The sequence below is a fragment of the Eublepharis macularius genome, chromosome 12 (assembly GCF_028583425.1).
Source record: "Eublepharis macularius isolate TG4126 chromosome 12, MPM_Emac_v1.0, whole genome shotgun sequence".
Taxonomy (NCBI): domain Eukaryota; kingdom Metazoa; phylum Chordata; class Lepidosauria; order Squamata; family Eublepharidae; genus Eublepharis; species Eublepharis macularius.
This window is the reverse complement of record NC_072801.1, coordinates 30087311-30108135: the sequence shown is the minus strand read 5'-3', so window position 1 is coordinate 30108135 and position 20825 is coordinate 30087311. Positions and strand designations below refer to the sequence as shown.

Sequence of the window (20825 nt, the reverse complement as noted above, 5' to 3'; positions counted from 1 at the left end):
GGGAGGGGGCGGCAGCGGCCCCCAGCCCAGCCCGGGCCCCGCGGGGCTTTCGGATCGTGCCGTTTTCGGCCCGGCTGGTTCTGAGGCCCGTCTCCCCAGGCCCTCGTACGCCGTCGAGATGGAGAGCGGCGGCAAGGAGCTGGAGGCCGAGATCCGCCCGTTGAAGAAGGAGGCGGAAGTAGTGGCGGGGGAAAGGGCCGAGATCGGGGCCGCCAAGAAGGCCGGCCGGCTCTCGCGGTGGCGCACGGCCGCCTTCTTCCTGTCCCTGTTCTTATGCCTGACGGTGGTGTTCGCCTTCTCCTTCATCATCCCCTGCCCCGTCAGGCCCATCTCCCAAAGGGCCTGGAGAAGAGTCTACGCTGACGCGGGTGGGTAAGAGGCGCCTGGCCTCCTTTACTGCTTTTCCGTTCCCCTTTGGAGCAGGACGATAAGGGGAGAAGGCGGTTTTGGTCCCAGGCTTCAGACGAGGATGGGGGAGCACAGATGTTGTTTCATACTTACAACAACGACCCGGTAAGGGAGGTTAGGTAGGGAGAGTATAAGTGGGCCAACCTGCCCCAGCAAAGCTTCCATGGCAGAGCAGGGATTGGAACCAAGTCCCTTAATCTTACAAAACGCATATATTGCCTCATGTGTTTAGTATATATTGTCATTGTTTATTCTTGCATGTTTATAGTTAAAAGTAGACAATGAACCATTTCAAATGTATTTAGGGTAAACAGCATTTACTTCTAACATCTGTGAAGAATCCAAGCAGCACAATAAAAAGCAAAATAGTAAAAAATAAATGCTTCTCTAACCCAGACTGAAGCCCTCTCTGTTAGGTGTTGTTCTGCTATCTTTGCAGCAACCTACAAATTCCTGGAAGTGCAGGATGTGGACCAAGACAGAGTGCAAGATATCCTCTTTGCTTTCAAAGCGTCTGATAGCAGTTACAACAATAGCACAAACAGATCATGCTTTGGAGAAGGTAAGGGGACAGGATGAGGGAATGAAGCTTCCATCTAGTATTTTCTGCCTGAGGGGACTGACAGGGTCTTCTTAAGATATTTGGTGCTAAGGGTGCTGCTGCTGTCCTTCTCTTTTTCCAGGCTTTACATCCCCCTGTGCCTTCATTGCTGCCATTTCAGGCACAAATGGCAGCACACTCTGGGAGGAACCTGTGGCCCAAGATCTCCAATTAATGGACTGCTCCTTTGAGTATGATAATTCCCAAGGCTGCCTTGTCGTAGGGGAGCTAGCCTCTCTAGCAGTCATTGACTTAAAGACAGGTAGGTTTCCTCTGTTGGAATGCAAAGATGCATTGATGTTTGGCTGTCCTTTATCGAATTGTAGAGTCTCTCTTTCTGAGGCTCAACCATGCAAGTTCTAGACAAAGAGCTTGCAAGCAGAGGTACGTTGTTCATAAAAATAATGAGTGCAAACTGTTGTTCTAAATTGACCATAGTGAACTTGTATTCAGTTATAACTGCAGCCTGTGTTCAAAAGCTGTATTGCATTAAATGCTTTTTTCTTCAAAAGAAACTGCCTTGTAGAGGCTCAACTTTGCTTCTTATGATTAACTGAAGTGATTGCATGTTTCTCTTCAACAAATAGCATTGTCTTTCTGAAGCAAGTAATTTGCTGAAGCCCAACATCTTCAGTTATGGCAAGCCATCCTCTGTACTTACTGAATGTGGCTAAAAATTACTAGTCCTGGCCTGCATGCCAAAGGCCCGATACAAGCAGGGGGAGGACCTGAAGGAGCCAGGCAGCGCTTTTCAGTACTTGTAGAAATTCACAAATAGCACCAGATATGATCTACCTTGGACTGTGATTGAGAACTTCAGCCTTTATTTTTCTCTTACTGGTTGGGGTAAGGCTCATTTTATGGGCAAGCTGGTATCATAGTGCCCAACTCCGTAATCACAGTTCTGCCCATTCCCATAAGCAAAGTAGAAAGCACAAAAATGTCTCTAGAATAAGAAGCAGCATAGCAATACTAACAGACGCTAGTACGGCATCTCTGGTGCAAAAGAGTTACCTATCACTCATGACATTGCACACTGACAACACCCCCACATTAGTCATAGATAAAAATTAACATACTGTACTGGCATAAACACCACCTTGCTGCTGTCTTACACAGTTCCTGTGTTAGTAGACAATAAGTTGGTTGATCATGGCAAAGACCTCCTGGATGTGTATTGGAGTAGCCCCCTTCCTCAGAAGGCGTCACACTTTGTGTTCCACAGGTGCTTTCTGAACCAGTGTTGCCTTCTCTGTTGCTTCTCCAGGCAAGACAGTATGGAGGGTGAGGACCAGCCTCAGAGCTAATTCTACAGTGCTCAGTCCCTTACTAAAAGTCCCAGATGTCAATGGGGATGGTGTGTCAGACCTCCTGGTCTTTGTAGCCACAGGAGAGGAGGTAAGACTAGTTGAGATATTCACCAGTGTGATGTTAAGTTGGGTTAGCCCAGCCAAGGATGTGTACTTTGCTCTTGTTTGTCCCTAAACTGGCAAGTTGTCCAGCCCTTGTGAAAGGCATACAGAGGGAAGAAAAACATTATTCAGTCCTGCTGCCTCTCCAGCACCATGTCATCACTGAGTCCCTGTGAGGCTCTGAGGAACAAAATGAGCAGCAGGCCCTGTGTTACCATGATTTGTAATTTATTTATTTTATTTATTTAACACATTTGTTTGCTGGCGTTCCACCCAATTCGGGATCCTCTAGGTAGCAAACATTAAAACATTTTTGACATTAAAAAGCTTTTAAAATGCATTTAAAATACAAATATAAAACATAACGCAAACTCATAAACCTATTAAAAATATAAAGACGTGTAATGTTCTCTGCAGATTCAAAGTGGCTTCTATTCTGGAAATTCTGGTGATAGGATTGGGTCTGGCGGGAGCCTGCATCTGCCAGGGAGGATCGGTCACCTCATGCATACCACCAAGGCAGGTGCCTACTATGTACTTTTCTACACAGGTGAGTGTGGAGGCCCATCTCACATTTCACTGCTAAGGCAGGGTTCTGGGATGGGGGTGGAGCAGAGTCTAGGCACGATCCTTTCAGTTGGTAAGCCAACAGAGGCTGCCCTGCTGGTGCTCAGCCTCTTGGAATGAATGGCTTAGCTCATTCCACCACCTTTTTCTTGGCTCAGCAAATGCACTGTATGGCTACTCCTTGAGGAAGCTCTACACTATGGCAGCTGGTTCTGATGACCACGGAGGGACTGGCCTGAAGGAGGACCCCCGGTGGGAGACAGTCATTGACAGCTCCACACACTACGTGCCTTTGCTCAGGTACCCTCCCCTTGGCCTTCTCCTAAGCTTCCTGCCCTGAGAAACCTGATGCCCATAGAAGGTGGAAGGAGCCCTAGAGGACCTAGTAGGAGAAGGAGGATACTAAAAGTGCCCAAAGCAAACCCTTCGGGTCCAACATAGAGTGAAGCCGACCTTGTGGCAGAGACAAAGGAGAGAAGAAGTTGGAGAGTAGTCATGGGACAGTTGGGGGGAATGTAGCAGTGGGGGGCTGGGAATTCCCCTGTTTGAATCCTGTCTCTAGTGACAATCCCACCGGGCAATCAATTCTCTGTAACCTAGGAATGGTGCCCTCCCACACAAGGTTATTGGAAGAGTTGTTGTGTGAAAATACGTGAAATGTCTTTAACATTCCAAAAGAGGAGAGGAATAGAGCCTGTGCAATGCACTGAAAGCCCCTTATGACTGTTGGAGGTTGCTCTCAGTCTCACCCATGGTGGCAGGGAAATGGACTGCATCCTGCTGCATGTGCCCCCTTCATTGTGGAAGGATGACTGATGTCTGTTCCATCTCTCTGCCTCTCTAGCTCTGGAGAAATCCGCTACTTGATGAAGGTGCCTGGAAGGTCAGGGACCGATATTTTGCTTGTGAGATCAACCACGCTGGAGTTGCTGGACGGACAACGCCTGGGCTCCTTGTGGACTACTGATGTGGTTCCCCATATCCAGAGGTAATGCAGGCACTGGAAGAAGGCAGGTATCTGTGAGCAGAGGTGAAAGCATAATCCTGCCCTTTGTTTGGGTGGGGGGAATTGTGGAGTGTTGGCATCCACCCCGTGAGCAAATTCTCCTCCAACCCTTTGCATATGCTGAGCTTCTATTCATGCCATGGGTGGAGGACCTGCCATTTTGAAGATGATAAAAGCCCAGGGGTTCATCTAGTCCCACATCACATACTGGGCAACCCTTTATTCTAGAGGGCCAAGAACAAGCGTAATGGCTGAGGCCTTCCCCCAGTGTTGTCTCTTAGCACTGGTAATTAGAGGTTTACTGCCTTTGAATATGGAGGCTCCCTTTAGTCATGGCTAGTAGCCACCAGTTGGCTAATTCTCCACGAATTTATCTGTCCTTTTCTATAGACATTCATGCTTGTGGCCATCATTTCAATCACACGCCGAATACCTTTTTATTTTTATTTTACTTCATTTCTTTCCTGCCTTTCTTCCCATGGGTTCTCAAAGTGGTTTACATCATTCTTCTCTCTATTGTTTCCTCTCAGCAATTCTGTGAGGCAGGTTAGGCTAAGAGTACATAACTGGCCCAAGGTCACCTAGCAAGCTTCCATGGCAGAGCAGGGATTTGAACTTGATTCTTCCAGATTCTAGTTTATCACTCTAGCACTATCTGTTCTGACCTATTTGCCCATCAACTTCTTTGGATGCTCTTGAATTCTAGTAGTTTGGAAGAGGGAGAAAAAAATCTATCATCCACTCTGTCTACTCCATGAGTAATTTTACAAACCTATATCATGTCTAAGGAGAACAAACCCCCTCAGCTGTCTTTTTTCTAGACTGAGAAGTTCCATACTTTCCTGCCTTTCCTCATAGGAACGTATTCCAATCCCTTAATTATCTCGACTGTCTGGTTCTGTATTTTTTCCAGCTCTGCAGTGTCCTTTTTGAGGTATGATGACCAGAACTACACACAGTATTCCAAATGAGGTTGCCTCATACATCTATAGAGGGGCGTTATAATTGGCAATTTTATTCTTAATCCCTTTCCTAATAAGATCCAGCATAGAGTTCGCCTGTTTCGCTGCTGCTGCACACAGAGTCGATATTGTCAATGAGCTTTCTATTATAACCCCAAGGACTCTTTCCCTCTCCGTTTTGGGAAGTTCAGCATATACTTCTAAAGCTGAGATTTTGTGTTCCACTGTGCATCATTTTACACTTAACCTACATTGAACTTCATTTTCCGCGTTGCCGAGTCACTCAAATTGTGGAGATCCTCCTAGAGCACTTCAGAGACAGCCTTGGTTTTCACCATCCTGAATAATTCTATTCTGACAAATTATTCTGACAAACTTGGTCAGTATACTGCTCACCCTGGAGTTGGTACAGTATACTACTGTACCAACTCCAAACCTTTTGTGAACAAATTAAATTGCGCCATTCCTAATGCCAATTCTTGTGGGTCTCCACTCACTGCTCACTTCCCTCCAATGAGAGAACTTTCCATTTCTGCTTCCTGTTTACTGTCAGTTTGGTATAGTGGTTAAGAGCAGCGGGACTCTAATCTGAAGAACCGGGTTTGATTCCCCACTCCTGCACTTGAAGCAAGCTGGGTGACCTTGGGTCAGTCACAGCTCTCCTGAGCTCTCTCAGCACCACCCACCTCACAGGGAGATTGTTGTGGGGATAATAACAATATACTTTGTAAACTGCTCTGAGTGGGCATTAAGTTGTCCTAAAGGGCGGTATATAAATCAAATGTTGTTGTTATTTAACCAATTTTTAATCCACAAGAGGATTGTCCTTTTATCCCCTGACTCCTAAGCTTACTCTGGTCCCTTTTGGTGAGGCCCCTACTCAAACAATTCATCCTCTTTCTCATGTCTCTCTTGCAGTGAGCCGGTGCTTGGATCCTACGATGCTGATGAGATTGATATTGTCATTGAAAGCAGAGTCTCACCCAACAGAAAGAAGGTTTGTTGCGAAGCTGCTGGGTGTGGGCATATAGCTTTGGATTAAGGCACCAGGATATGTGGCAGCACAGTGTGTCAAATGCTCTCAGGACTACAGCAGGGAGTCTTGATACCTCTCTCCCCCTCTCCCCCATGACATAAATTACAGGAACCTTAGAACCCCAGCCTCACATGACCAGGCCAGCACCTTCCTAGCATCAGGTTGGAATGGCAATGACTGGCAAGGCCTGTCTAAGGTGTTGATTCTATTTCCTAGATTCTAATTGTGGAGGGCAGTTCTGGAAACATTAGATGGGACCTGGTTCTTCTCTCAGGAACTGGGACTCCTGCACCAGCCACTCTGGCTACTGCCGATCACAGATCCCTCTTCCTCTTCTGGGGCGACTACCAACCGGGCGATAACAGGACGGTGAGTGTAGAGGTCTGCTGGTCCTTCTGGGGTTTGGGGCAGCCTACCTTCCGGGCCTGTCAGTGGCTGTTGTGATGCCTCTAACGTAGAGTTACTGGGGGCTGAACCACAGCAGGCCACATGCCAAAGGCTGTTTCTTGTCCTATCTGATTGTGAAAGCAGAAGGAATTTGGAACGAGCTGCACCAAATGCCCATTGTGGGTCTAGGGGCAGAATCTGGGCTCAGTTTCTTTGGGCAGGCTTTGTGCCTCAACTGCATTGTGATTTAGGGTGTGTTTTTTAAGTATCAAAACATCTATTAACAATCTTAAAGGAAAGATTATTACGTTAAAAGTAGGAAAAAATTATAACGAACAAGTATGGCTAGGGGGAAAATGTGTTAAAAACCATTATCTATAAATTTGTAAATTATGAAATGCTGAACCAACTTCTGTATAGATAAATCCTCCATGTAGAATGAAGTCCAAAAGTATGTTGGGGAGAAATGCATCAAGAGGTTTGAGAGGTATTGGTTCTGATCTATCCTGTGACTCCTGGGCTCCATGCCCGGCAGCTTTGCTTGAGGGAAAATACTGCAACTCTTCTCTCCCTCTAGGGATCAGAAGGGGCCCCCCAGAACCTCTACCTGTTCCACCCCTCCTTCCACAATGTGCTCCTGTGGATGACCAACAGCACTGAGGCAATTGTGGCCTTTGAGGGTAAGCATGCCCCCTTCATGCTCCTCCCCCCGCCCCTCCCTCTGAGTTGGTTTGAAACTTTCTTCTCTCTTGATTCCAGCGGTGCTCTTTGAGCGGAGCCGCCATGCCTGCTATGTGCTCCTGACTGGACCCCAGACCAACAGCAGTCCTGGACTCGTGGTGCTGTCCAAACAGAAACTGAAGGAGGACATGGCCAGCAGCCAGGTGATCTGGCTGAACCAGCTAGCCCAGGACACTGATCAGAACATCCGGGACCGCTTCCTGCGGATGAGATACCGCAGCCCATGGTGATCTCTGCTTGGAGGCTCAACACTGGAGGATGCAAGTCCCAAAATCCAGACTGAGACTCTCTGGCACAGCAGTTGCTTTCCACCATCAGCCACAGAGACAGTGACTGCAGCGGAGACTTCTGAAACTGAGGAGGACTGGGAGGTATCAACATTTAGTATGAGGTTCTCACTGGGGTCTGTGGGCAGAGATGAGTCTCTCTTGCTCAGGCTGCCTCTGCAGCGGTGTCCTGCCCGCATCTAAAGCTTTGGGTCCTTCTCTAGGTGGTTCCTGCAGGATGCTTTGTGTTAGGCAATAGGCTAATGGAACATGTTGCTGAGGGGAGAGAGCTGAGGGCTGGCTTTCTCCAGTAACCAGTTCCACATCACTGATGCCACTCTGAAGCAAGGTGCTGCACCCCCCTCTGCCGCCTCATTTCCCCCTCCTCAGGCTGGTTAAGGCCCTTTCCTTCATTCTCCCTGTCTCTCTCTGAGGGAGGCTGGATGGAGATCTTCATTAGGACTGGCTTGGTCTGCCATCTCCTTGCTTTCTTGCCAGTCGCTTTTATGGCAGTTCCTGAAACACAGAGTGCGTCACCCTGGAACGACACAGACAACTCACGGAAGGAGCAGCTGGGTCCTCCTCTGATCTGTGCTGCTGAGCAAGTTCTACTTGGCTTAAATCTCCTCTTTCCTCCCCCCCCCTTCCTGTTTTCTCTTCTGTGTTTAAGGAATGGTTTTTGTTTTGGCCTTGATTGATGTTTCTTTGATGGTAGATGTTGACACTAATTCGTATCTGTCTGGTTTATTTTTCTCTCTCCTTACCTCCAAGGAGCCCTGAGTGATATACGTTGGTCTCCCTTCCCTATTTTATTTATTGCATCTGGAGCTTCCCTAGGCTTGGACTGATGATTACTGTGGTTTCAATAAATCTTATTTTGTGATCCTGACATTAGGGGGTGCATCTGTCTCACTACAGGAAGTGCAGTAGTTGAATCAAGCCAGGGAGCGGGAAGAGTAATCACTGTGGAAATGGGGAGACAAAGTGCTAGCACAGAAGCATGGCCTGGGAAGTGTTCTGTAAGAGCAAAACAAAAAGAGGTGGTGGAGCCAGCAAAGCATTGTTTGCTGTCCTCTGTAGGGGTTGCCAACAAGCAGTAAGCTTGGGACTGATCCCTGGATGTGCTCCACTTTTCTCCTCCCTGCCCAAGTACTGATGGCTGGTGCCTGAGCAGCTGGGAGATTCCTTCTAATGGTTTCCCATTATTGGGCACAGAACCCGCTGCTTCTCATGCTGGCGGCCCGGTTGCTTATTTAGTTCCCTCAGCTCTTCATCTCCCTGACAGTAATAGCATCCAGTCTGCAGGCCTAAAGGGATTTGGGGGGAATTGTGTCTTTGAGACTGAAGTCCTCTTCCTACCAGGTCTCAGTTACTGCACTTCTGGGCCCTCTTTTGCCACTCACTGCAACCCCATTTCTACCCAGCAGCTGCTTTCTAGGAGTGAACTGGCATGGAGGGCTCCAGCGAGTAGAAGTTAGAGAAGTATTAAAGGAAGCAGAAAATGTCTGACAACTGATCCCTTCCTTCACTGAGCGGGCATTAGGAAAGAACCAGTATGGAGGGAGAAAGCATATGTTTTGCACACAAATTGGATTCTGTCCCTGCCAGTACCACATGAAAAGAAAGTACCATTTGAGAGCCAGTGTGGTGAAGTAGGTAGCTGAGGATCAAATCCCTACTCTGCCGGGAAGAATGCTGGGTGCCTTTGGGCCAGCCACAGTCTCTCAGCATAGCCTTCCACACAAGGCTGTTGTGAAGATAACGTGGAAGAGCACAGAACAGTGTATGGTACCCTGAAGGGAAGGAGGGATAAACATCTACTAACTAGAAGGTCCCTGATACAAGACCAAGAAACCCCATTCCGGGGGCTGTAGCCCATCCTCTTTCCCAAGCCCTAACCCTGCCTGGTTTGTCCTAAATCATGTTTAGGGAAGAATCTCCTCCAGTGAGTTAATGGTTTAGGAGAGTGGAGGTATGGTGCTTAAGCCCACATAGACACTGCCCTCCCTTGCTCTGGGAATGAGGGAAGGTGGCATCCCCTCACATGACACCGGGCAGGGTGTGTGTGGCAGGCCTCCATTTTTGAAGTCTAGTTGCAACTTCTAATAAGCCCTTCCATTGTTACCCTACAATTGCAAGGATGCCCGTTTGAAAGCTATGAGCAAAAGAGCAGTGACCGGGTGGGAGGGAGGCGGGAATTGACTGCCCCACCACAATCCCATTTCTACCCGGCAGCTGCTTTCTAGGAATGAACTGGCATGGAAGGAGGCAAGCAGGATCCTGCCTCTGTTCTCTGAGTGTGGGCAGGGTGAATCAGTCCATACCCCAACACCCATTTCCTCCTCGGCACATGCTGATACACGGGGCAGGCATGGGCATGGAGGGTTTCCCTGAGGACCTGAGGATAACGATGCTGGTTTCCTCTCTTGCAGAGGAGGGCTGGAAGCAAACCATACACCTGCTACTGTGCCCCCCTCCAGTAAGCTGCTAGAGATCCACTGGTATTTATTTATTATTAGACTTTTATTCTGCCCTCCCTGCAAGCAGGCTCAGGGTGGATCACATCAGTTAAAACACAACAAAATACAATTTCATACTGTTTCCATTAAATCATTAAAACATCATAAAAATCTAAGTCGGTTATGACAATAATAAATTATTAAGAATAAATTACCAAGATGACAGCAATCACGGCTTAGCTATTCATTTAACGTCACGTTGAGTGATTACAAAGGCAGTAGCTGATACAGTTAACAATCAAATAGTTAAAACAGGTGGTAGGCAGATCTAATGGGGAGGTTAAATCCTTCACTTATTCCTCCTACAGGGTCCGCGGAGGCCTGGCCCAGCCTCAGTCATATGCCTGGTGGAAGGATAACAAATCCTGCCAGGCTCTAATTTCGATTGACAGAGAGTTCCACCAGGTTGAGGCCAGGACCGAAAAGGCTCTGGCTGTGGTTGAGGCCAGGCGGGTCTCCCTGGGGCCGGAGACCACCAATAGTTGTTTTTTTACAGACAGAAGCATCCTCCAGGGCATAAATAGGAAGAGGTGGTCCCACGCTGCTTAGGGCTTTATAGGATACCAAAACCTTGAATCTGATCCAGTACTCCACTAGCAACCAATGCAGCTGGCATAATATAGGTGTTGTGTGTGTCCCACTTGGTACTGTTGCAACAACACGCACAGCTGCATTTTGAACCAGCTGTAGCCTCCAGACCAGCCTCATGGGAAGCCCTGCATAGAGCAAGTTACAGTTAGCTAGTCTATGGATGACCATCGCCTGGATCACTGTAGTTAAGTCATGGGTCAAAAGGTAGGGGACGAGCTGCCTGGTCTGTCATAGATGGAAGGAGGAAGACCTGGCAACTGCTACAACCTGTGTGTTTGTTGTCAGGGAGGCATCCAGGATCACCCTCAGGCTCTTAACCTTCAGAACAGGTGCAAGTGGTGCTCCATTGAGGGTTGGGAGCAGGAGTCTTGAACTCAAATCGCCCATGACTCAAGTGCAGCACCTCCGTCTTTGTAGGATTCAATTTCGGTTGACTCTGTTTCAACCATCCAGTCATAGCTTCAAAAGCATGCTTCAGGACATCCAGGGCTGAGTTGGGGCTGGCAGATACAACTGGGTGTCATCTGCATACTGATGATAACTTCGTACCAGCTGGGCAAGGGGGTGCATATAGATATTCAACAATAACGGGGAGAGTATTGCCCCCTGTGGGAAACCACACACCAAAGGATGGCAGGATGACAATTTCTCCCCTGGCACCACCCTCTGCCCCTGACTGTGGAGAAAGGAGACAAGCCACTGCAAGGCAGTCCCTCATATCCCCACATGGGCAAGGCAGTGAGTAAAAAGATCGTAGTCGACCGTATCGAACGCTGCTGAAAGGTCCGATAATACCAGCAACACCAATCCACCTCGATCCAGGTGCCCATGAAGTATGGTGGAGAGCCCTCTGTCCGTCCTCAGGGTCAGGCTCACTCCTGCTGCTCCAAGGGGGAGGGGCTGGTGCCTGCCGTTAAGCCTCTTAAGCACCACTCCCAAATGCCTGCTGTGCCCCAGAAATCCTGGCAGGTGTCGGGGAGGAGCCATCTTTCTGCAAGCAGCTTTTCCAAAGGATGTCAAGAGTCGTGTACCCCCCCACACACATCTGGAATTCTGTCACCCGCCCGTTCCCCATTCCCTCCCAAGTCTTTCATACAGTGAATAGATCAGGATCCCCCCCCCTTCCATTAAGCTAGCCTTTTCCCTGTCTGTTATGTCCCTCTTTGACAGCAGATTGATAAGAGGATAAAGCTGCTTTCATAGAAGCCAGTTTGGGGGTTTAAAACCTTTCCCGGCAAGGGAGAAAATAAAGAGCTGCTAAGGGGCAGGAAGGAACTGCAAAGAGATGAGGAAAAGGGGCAGGCGAACTCCCTTGTGCTGCCCCACATGCTTGTCATTGGCTGTCATGAAACGGGAGAAGGGGTTGGAGGGAAACTGGCCAGCTGTGGTGCTCATTTCATTTTTTACCCTTAATTCCTCTGATGGGGTCTGAAGTGCTCTGGGATGAGGGAAGCCAGTGCTGTCACAATAAGCCTAAGAGGCTCAGGCTGGGCAGGGGGGGCAACATTGGAATATTACTCAGGCTGATCCAGGAAGCAGCTCAGCTTCTGAGAGCTGGAAGGTTTTGCCCTCTCTACAGAGGTAGCTGCTGCTGCTGCTGCTGCCACAGATGCATTCACACTCGTTCTTGTCCCGTAGCATGAACACTTGGCTAGTTTCAAACCAGCCTGGCTTACATGCAGGTCTCTGACATGCAGGACAGTCCAAGTCACATGGTCCAGGAGCATTCTCCTCTACACACATACTGCAAAACCAGGTGCCTCCGGCAGGCAAAGACAGATTTCTGCCCCAGGTTTCCATCAGCAGGGAAGTTACATTTGCTCCTTCCATGGAAAAGACAGATTAGGTTCAGCGAATCCGGTACAGAGAACCAGCAGCATTAATTTCCAAAAGTGGGCTTTATTGTCTGTTTCGACACTTCAGGTGAGGGGGGAAGCAGGCTGGGTGTATTTAATCTTAACAGTAAAGGATGAGAGGGGAGAGAGCAAGATCAAAGGGGAAAAGGTGAGGCAAAGAAGGGAGAGAGTGCTTCTTCCACAGGGTAGCAGCAGGGGCTTGGATGTATTCAAGGATGAGGCTGAGAAGGGCAAGTCCTGAGGCAAGAATGCTTTGTGCTCTCCCAGGAGAAGATAAGGCAGAAGAAGGGGCTGGGGGTGGGTATTTGCCTCCTGGGCCCATCCCATCTCTTCACCAACATATGGCTTCTTTCCTGTGGTGGTACGGGGTGGGGGATTGAGATTTCTATCTCCGGAGCATCAACAGGTTTGTCCAGATTCAGGGTGAGAAGTCTGGTTCATGGAGACTGAGGCTGCTCCCTACTCTCTCCACTGGCCATTCCAAAAGGAGAAAGCAGGCGAGGGAGGGGCATTAGCTGCCCCCTCTGAGAAGAGAGTCAGCCAGGGCAGCTGGGCCAGCTTTGCTTTTCTCTTCAGCCTTTGCCTCATGGTCCCCGGGAAGCAGCAAGGCCGGACTGGGGCTGGAGTGGCGTGGCTTACGCATGAAAGGGAACACTCTGCGCAGGGGGAAAAGAGAGCGGCTTAGGCCCTAGTCTCCCCCACTGTACCCTCTCCTCTCCATCTTAAGGCTATGCCTGATTTTTGACCCACTGATTTTCTTGAGGCCAGGTGCACATGCATGCGAGTGCAGGCACACACAGGACAGTGTTGCACCCCTCCCATTGCCCAACACTCCACTCACTCACCTCTTCTTGGTCTCTGGAGGGGTGAGGGCCTCAGCAAGCAGGTTCTTGTAGACATCAGACTTCAGGAAGCGGGGATAGGAATCCTGGGCAGAGGGAGGGAGATTAGTAAAGTACGGCAGGGACTTACTTCCCACCCACAGCTCTGGCATCCTTCCTTTACTGTGCATCAAGATGCAATTTTACTCCCAGAACCAAGAGTGGGGAGGGGAACACTTTCTCTGCTTTCCCAAGGCAGTCGGGGTCTCAAAGCCCAGACCAGCTCCAGCACCTTTTTCATGAGCATGTAGATGTGCATTTGGGCATCGTCCATCACGTAGCGGTGGGGAGCCTTGATGCCTTCCAAAGTGCGCTCCATGGTCTTGCTGTCAATGTTTACCCAGCGGGTGGCACTCGGTGCCAGAAACTGCCTAAAGGCACAACAGGCCCATTAGCCAGGAAAGGAGGAGAGGCCAGGGAGCAGGGAGCAGGGAGATGGCTTCAGAGCTCTTGGGCCCAAGGTGAAGGAGAGTCTGCCGCTGAAGCAAAGGCACGTCTGGTAGCCTGCGGGGCAGATAGGCTGACAGGCATTCAAGAAGGGGCTGTTCAGCCGTGTATCTCAGCTGGCCAGCATCAGTCCAGAAAAACCAAGTCCTTCATAGAATGGACGGCCTCAAAGACCAGCAAGCGAAAGGTGGCCACTGTCCTCCACACTGCCCAAGAGTCACGCATATTAAAGCTCTAGCGGGCAGTGATACTCTCAGCACCAATCTGGGGGTTCCACAGCCATCAGGTTCATAGGGGGAGGGAAGCCACTTACTGGTAAATAGAGTCCACCATCTCTGCAATGCGAGTTTGTTCTCCATGCCGCAGCTCCTCACAAGCTTCCCAGAAACTCAGGTTTTCAGCTTGGTGGAGGAGGGAGAGAAGAGCCCATCATCCTCGAGTGAAGCAGAACAGGCAGGAAGTGCCCTCCCCAAAGTCAGTCTGAACTCTGCCCAGTGTCCTGTGGTTCCCCTCCTCACACACACATCTCCTTTTGGCAACAGGGGTGGGGAGCAGGGCTGTCACTGCCCAACTGCTCTCCTTTCTGCCCTGGACAAAGGTGCCCCCCGCAGACTCACTCACCACTGAACTCTTTCTGGAGAAATTCCAGAAGCTGCACCCGGCCAAGGATGTCACTGAGCAGTTCCCTGAAGCTAAAACTCCAGCGTTCCACACGCAACTTGGTAGGCACTGACACCCTGTAGGGGAAGGAGGGGTCATACCCCTGAGGCAGGAGCCCCCTGCCAAAAACTGGATCTACAAGCCAATCTGGAGTTGGAGCCAGACCTCAACACTGTGCCACAAGGCAAATCTTGGGAGGACAGCAGAGAAAGGGCTAGGGGAGGATTCTGCCTCCCCTAGCATTATGTTGAACTACACAGTTGCCTATGGAGGCTCTCCTCTTACGTGGGGGCATTCATGGTCCAATATGTGGTGTCATCTGTGATCCAGGGATTACTGGGGAGGCAGCCAGACATGATGGGGTCATGGAGCATGTATTGCTCATTAAACTTGATATACCTGCAAAGACAAGCAGAAGCCATTTAAGAGACGGGGGCTTGTCCACCACACTCCCCAGTGAAGGGGACTGGCCATGAGGATGGAGCAGCAGGCAGGTTGGGGAGCCAGTAGAGTAGAGATTGGATTATTTGGACTTGGGTGGGGTTGCTCCCCTGAGCACCTGCAATGCAATGGAGGGAGCTCACCAGGAGAAAGAGGTATAGGGGTATGTAGAAATAGGAGAAGGAAGTGATCCTGGGTCCAAGAGCAAGACAACAGAACACATGTCCCATATAGTTAAAATGAGTAAATCTTCATGCAGAATATCACCTGCTCTAGTAAAGCAGCTGGTGAAGGCAGCTGATTGCCCTTACTGGCTTGCACTTCTCGTCTTATCGTTCTATACAGCCTCAGTTCTCCCCCATTCTGCAGTGACTAATTTGGATTGGAACCAAAGTGTAAAAGGAGAAGGGGCTACAGTATTTGCCCCTGTACAATCCCCTGGGAGGGGCTGCTGTACTGGGGCTGCAGGGCACATGTGCCTCCCCTGAACTCTTCTAAGGAAGGGTGGGTGATAGACAAACCAAGCGTTTTGCACCTGACAAGAAAGGAGACTGCCTGTATATCCACTTCCTTTCTAGCCTGCCTTCCTTTCAGCGACTTCTGCTAGACTCTCCCTACAGCCAGGGTTGCAGGGGAGGACTGAGACGTGCCTTTTTCAATCTGACCCCAGGATGAGAGGGCTTTTCAAGATCAAGGCTGCTTTTCATTCTGGTGGTCTGGCAAAGGGCAGAAAACACACACCTTGAGACTCACTCACCCTTCCAAGCAGATGGAAGACTTGACCCGGGTCCGGCTCATGGCCGCACGACAGAAGCAGATCTATGTCCATGAGAAAGGGGTTAGATGCAAGCGACATCTCAGAGACCTCCAAGCAGATGGTCCAGGTGGGCCTCTCCTTCAACACCAGCTGCCTTCTCCCCTCCCCTTGCCCCAGGACTACTGGGTGGTGGTGGCACACTCCTTCTCTGCAGGCCACAGCCCAGCCCTTCCCACTTGCCCAAGCTGAGGCTGGGAGAAGCATAGCCACCCGAGGGCTTGACTGGCTCTATGTTCCCCAGGAGCTCCACCCCTTCCGGCACTCACCTCCTGTTTGTAATAGTCCATGTTGTTCAGCTAGAACAGAGAGGAGCAAAGCGGCTTAGAGCTAAGCAGCCAGGCCCTGTCCCCCCTTCCCATCTCTACCCACTGAGCCCCCCCCAACCACCAAGGGATACGCCCTTGCCCAAGTGCTTCACCCCCACAGCTCCCTGGGCTCTTGCAGACTTATACCCCAGTCCCCTTCTTCTACCAGAAGCATGTTTGCATTGCTGATCATGCTGGTGACATATGTGGAAAGACAAAGCAGCACACAAAAAAGAAGAAAATAGAGGCCAAAGGTCAATGTGTAGACTTGGGGGGGGGGCGAGCATAGGAAGTGGCAGAAGGGAGCAAAAAAGGGGCAGACACAAGCTCAGTGCCCTTAAGCATACACACCCCCAAACTCAGGGGAATGATCTACAGAGCAGAGTTTTTGTCAGGTATGGTGTCTGGGGCAGAAGCAAGCCTCAGCCTGCAGTGGGGGGAGTCCCATCGGGGCAGTCTGACCCCCATCCTTTGCACAAGGCAGGCCAGGGAAGCTTGGAGCCAGATGGAGCAACAGCAGAGCAGCAGGGAAGGGAAAAGCCTCAAAGAGCTCCTCTGTCCGCTGTGCCCACTTTCTCCACACTGTGGCTAGTGAGGCTGGGGTGGAAGGAGGACTGCCCCTGGTGCAGAGAGGGCTGTGGGCCAGCAGAACATTATCAGGTGCAAAATGGTATAGAACCCAGGAGGAATGGAGGCAGTGTTCCAAGGTCTATTCAAGCCTCATACATTTCAGAAGCAACACAGCACACTGCAGAGGCACAGACAGCTAGGAAGGGGAATGGCTGATGCAATCCCTGAGCAGCCACCAGTGCTGTCCCATGGTTGAGACCTCTCCTCCAGCCTGCCCAGTGAGGTAAAGAGGGGTCCAGAGACTAACACCCCTTTGCAGCACTAATGGCTCGAGAGCAGGGCTGAATCCGGCTGTCCCCACCCCACTGCTGTCCCCTCTCCACTGTTCTTACCAGCTGCACCCTGGTGCTTTGGCAGGTCCTTTCTTCTGGCCCCTGTTCCATCACATTCAGGGATCCAGGCTGCAGAAGAGCAGAACTAATCAGGGAGCCTAGCTGATGCCTTTTCCTCCACCAAGGACCACCCTCCCTAGAGGCATCCATCAACGCAGTGGCACTTTGGCAAGTATTACAAAGGGCCAAGGAAGCCAACACCAGATTGGACAACTAGAGACACAAAGACTCCCCCTCCCATCCCAGTGGTGGAGGCTGGCTGCTTTGGAAGCCTTGCTCTACAAGCAAATCTTTGCCCTCCTCTTCCCCACACACGCCAGTAAGGCATCTGTTGTGGCACCACTCAACTGGCTGCAAGGGCCCCTTCCATTGCCCAGATTAGAGGAGGGGAAAACAGGGCAGAGGGAGGGGAGACAGCGGCCCACAAAGGACCCCTATAGCAGACCTGCAGAGTCAGGTGACCAGGTTGCATTCTCACCCACCACAGCTGCAGCAGCAGAAGCAAGCAAGTTTTCTCACCCCACCCACCAGAGGTCTGTTAACAAGCCAGTAGGCCTGCTCCTGGCACTCAATGACGATGCGATCCCCTCTCCGTCGCTGTTTGGCTGCTCTGTTGGGAGGGATCGAACAAGCATGTGTCAGGGCTTCTGCCCCCCCTCTTGGCCCACAGCCTGCCCTTGGTCAGGTCTGCCCAAGCAGGCTCACTGGAGCTGCTCTCGTGCCTGCATCACCACAAAGTCCCAAGCATGGTTGATCTTCTTGTGCAGCTGGCTGTAGTCTTCCTGTAGGAGGCAACAGGCAGACAGAGCTAGAGACCAAAAGGAGGAGGGGACAAAATAACAACAACAACAACATTTGATTTATATACCGCCTTTCAGGACAACAATGTACTCAGAGCGATTTACAAAGTATGTTATTATTATCCCCACAACAATCACCCTGTGAGGTGGGTGGGGCTGAGAGAGCTCCTAGAAGCTGTAACTGGCCTAAGGTCACCCAGCTGGCTTCAAGTAGAGGAGTGGGGAATCAAATCCAGTTCTCCAGATTAAGAGTCCCGTTGCTCTTAACCACTACACCTAACTGTCTCAGCAGGGCCCAGCCACCCACTCACAGGCAAGGTCTTTGCCCAATTACCTTTTCATGGTCAATGAGGTCCCCTTGCTTGCGGATGTTCTTCTTTGCCAAGTAGATCGCTGCAATGGGGAGAGAGGTGGCCATCAAGGGATCTCTCCAGCTGCATGATGGAGGCAGACGGAAAGCTCCTCACATGTGTGCTTCTGATGTTCCTCCACATGGGGAACAAGCCCCACGGCTACTTACCATAGTCTAGCTCTGTGGCTGGCCATTTGGTGCTCATCCAGAAATATGGAGTCTGAGAGCCACAGAAAAAGAGGAGCAAGGCAGTTCAGCAGCCTTCTGTCTCTTCTTGATAGGAAGGCAGAAGGAGCAGAAGGGCAAAAACTCAGCCCAGCTGCTTCCCCTGTGCTTCTCGAGAAGAAAGTTTCTGCTCAAAGAGACCCCCCCACACACACCCTTGCCTTAGACTAGATGTTCAATGGGCACAAACACATACAGGCCCCACTTTCTTTTCATCGGGCTCCAAACTGCCTGCCAGGAAGCTCCAGCAGATGAGAAGTGCAGCTTCTCCAATGCAGGCCGAGTGGGCTGGCCTCAGAATGTAAACAGGCACTCGGTCCTCCCAGGCCTACCTGAAATCTATAGGGAGTTTCATCCGCTCGCAAGACCAGGCTGCGAGGGTCCTTCAGCGGGTAGATGTAGCCATGCTTCACAATCAGGTTCCCAAGGTGCAAGGACTCTGGAGGGAGAAGACAAGGCCCTCCTGAGGCTGGGAAGTGGGGGGGGGGCGGGTCACCAAGCAGCTAGCAGCTTCCACCTTCTCCTACTGTGCACACTGGTACATTTTGATCATGTCCTATGGTTAGGGCAGCATACATGGGTCTCCTGCCTCCATTTTATCCCCATATCAAATGGGTGAAATAGACCGGAGTAGCCAAGGATGCTTGTTAAAGAGTGGGATCAGGAAGAGCCAGGTTCAAATCCCCACTCAACCAGGGAAGCTTCCTAGGTGGCCTTGGACCAGTCACATACACACACAGTCTAACACCCCTTCCAGGGTTGTTGTGCAGCTAAAGCAGGGAATGGAGGCAATTGTGCTTAGCCCTGGGCTCCTTAGATGGCTTCATTTACAGAGCAGAAATTTGCACCTACCCCGGTCGAATCCAGTCCCCTTACCGTTACCCCACACTAGTCTTCGATTCTGCCAAGGCTGCCCATTGGGGGTCCTTTTTCATACTTGCAGGCTGGTCCCTCTTGCTCCAGATACACTATCTGCATGTTGGCAGTGTGCAGTAAGCTGTATGCAGAGAACAGCCAGCCCAGGGCCACTGCTTGCCCACGGGGTGGGAAGTGCAGAGCTCACATGGCCTCCTGGCAGCACTCCAAAACCAATGCCCCCCTCCCAGCAACCAAAGCAGAAGGTGGTTTCAGCCCACCCAGCAACCAAAGCAGAAAACCAGGCAAGGCAGAGTGGACTGGCCATTTAACTCAAGGGGGTGGGGGCTGCCCTATAGAGCTGCTGGTGGCCGAGAGGTGACGGAGCTGCAGGGACTTTGCCAGAGCCTCAAGGGCCGACCTGCACCGGCAGCGCTAACAGGCACCACTCCACCAACCGTCTTTTCCCACCCTGCCGCCAGGATTGGAGTAGGAGCGCTCCAACGCCCTCGATTGCACCGCTCAGCCGGGCGACCCCTGCCGCGCTGCTTTGGGCGCCTGAGCGTGGCCAGCTCCCGGGCCACCGCCACTCCCCAGCCCGGGGGGCTCAGAGCCTTCGGGCGCCAAGGACCGGCCAACTGACCCTCCTCGGAGATGCCGAATTTCTGGACCAGCCACTCCACGATGTCGCTCCCTGAGGAAAGAACGGCCGTCAGAGGGGCGCCCCGGCGGGCGGCAGGAGGCCCGCCGGCGACCACGCGCCCCTGCCCAGCCCCGACAGAGAGGCGGGAGCGGCTCACCAGTCATGGCGTGCGGGATGGCGGTGATGAGCAGGCGCTGGTTCCGCAGCTTGACCCCCATGTCCGGGTCCTGCATGGCCACCACGACGCGCTCCAGCTGCAGCCCGGGACGGGACGGGACAGGTCACGGCAGGGCAAGGCTGCCCGGGCCCAGCAGAGCCTCCCCGCTCGCCCTCCTTCTCTCCCTCGCCGGGGAGCCTCCCTGCCGGAGCCCTCGAGGCGCCGCGCCGCGCTCCCGCCCTCCACTCCTCCCGCACCTTGGCCAGGCAGGGCAGCTGCAGGCGGGGGCTGCCGGCCGAGCGGAGCGTGCTGATGGTCATGGCGGAGGGGCCTCGGACGGGCCGCCGGCGAGCCAGCGAGCCAGCAGCCTCCTGCCTGCCGGCCAGACGCGCTCCCAGCCTCTAGCAGGCTCCGGAGCGGCGGGGCGCGGGCGGGAGAGTCACGTGCGGAAATCCCCTTTCCAGGCAAGCCTCGACGGGCTGCGCTCGAGCGGAGCGGGGCTGGCTTCGGAAAGCCCGGAGGCGGCAGCGGATGGGGCTCCGGGCAGGGCAGCGTCCCCCCGGGGCGTGAATGTGACAAGCGCGGCGGGCAAAGCTTGTGCCCAAGAGGCCCTGGACGGCAGGCGGGGTGGGGGCTGCTGCGGAGGGGTTTGGAAGCGACGCTGGCCCCTTGCTGCCTGCCAAGGTGGGCCCCAGGCACATATGAGGCTGCCTTCTACCGAATCAGGCCCTTGGTCCTTCGAATCAGTCCTGTCCACTCAGAAGAGGTGCACCCCCAAGAGGGAGAGGTGCCAGGCCACGCAGGCGATCCCCTCTTCTTCAGGACCTGGAGCTGCTGAATACTGCCCTCAAACGTTTCATTGGGGCCGAAAGGGCTTCAGACAGAAACCAGGCACAGAATTTTTTAAAAGCCTCAACCATTTCCCATA

General features: G+C 51.8%; 2 protein-coding genes across 2 annotated transcripts; one reads left to right on the top strand and one right to left on the bottom strand.

The window, feature by feature from the left end:
- The first annotated feature begins 114 nt into the window (after positions 1 to 114).
- On the top strand, positions 115 to 8275 carry FAM234A (family with sequence similarity 234 member A). The gene is made up of 11 exons (XM_054992670.1): positions 115 to 368; positions 848 to 970; positions 1092 to 1271; positions 2277 to 2407; positions 2839 to 2971; positions 3147 to 3288; positions 3833 to 3976; positions 5875 to 5953; positions 6209 to 6361; positions 6957 to 7059; positions 7139 to 8275. Exons 1-11 carry the CDS (start codon positions 119 to 121, stop codon positions 7348 to 7350), a joined length of 1650 nt encoding a protein of 549 aa, XP_054848645.1. The 5' UTR covers positions 115 to 118; the 3' UTR covers positions 7351 to 8275.
- Positions 8276 to 12381: 4106 nt separating this feature from the next.
- Positions 12382 to 20217, bottom strand: RGS11 (regulator of G protein signaling 11). Its single transcript, XM_054994698.1, has 17 exons — positions 20155 to 20217; positions 19898 to 19994; positions 19741 to 19791; positions 18575 to 18681; positions 18186 to 18237; positions 18000 to 18058; positions 17571 to 17647; positions 17394 to 17475; positions 16866 to 16934; positions 15865 to 15894; positions 15539 to 15600; positions 14626 to 14739; positions 14302 to 14417; positions 13994 to 14081; positions 13466 to 13604; positions 13198 to 13280; positions 12382 to 13008 (listed from the first exon to the last, which is right to left on the bottom strand). Exons 1-17 carry the CDS (start codon positions 20215 to 20217, stop codon positions 12864 to 12866), a joined length of 1434 nt encoding a protein of 477 aa, XP_054850673.1. The 3' UTR covers positions 12382 to 12863.
- Between the last annotated feature and the right edge of the window lie 608 nt (positions 20218 to 20825).

Coding starts and splice junctions, on each gene's coding strand:
- FAM234A (XM_054992670.1), top strand. CDS start 119: ATGGAGAGCGGCGGCAAGGAGCTGGAGGCCGAGATCCGCCCGTTGAAG. Junction 369..847: donor AAGAGTCTACGCTGACGCGG/GTGGGTAAGAGG, acceptor CTATCTTTGCAG/CAACCTACAAATTCCTGGAA. Junction 971..1,091: donor CAGATCATGCTTTGGAGAAG/GTAAGGGGACAG, acceptor CTCTTTTTCCAG/GCTTTACATCCCCCTGTGCC.
- RGS11 (XM_054994698.1), bottom strand. CDS start 20,217: ATGACCATCAGCACGCTCCGCTCGGCCGGCAGCCCCCGCCTGCAGCTG. Junction 18,238..18,574: donor AAACTCCCTATAGATTTCAG/GTAGGCCTGGGA, acceptor TGTGGCTCTCAG/ACTCCATATTTCTGGATGAG. Junction 14,082..14,301: donor TCTCCAGAAAGAGTTCAGTG/GTGAGTGAGTCT, acceptor TCCTCCACCAAG/CTGAAAACCTGAGTTTCTGG.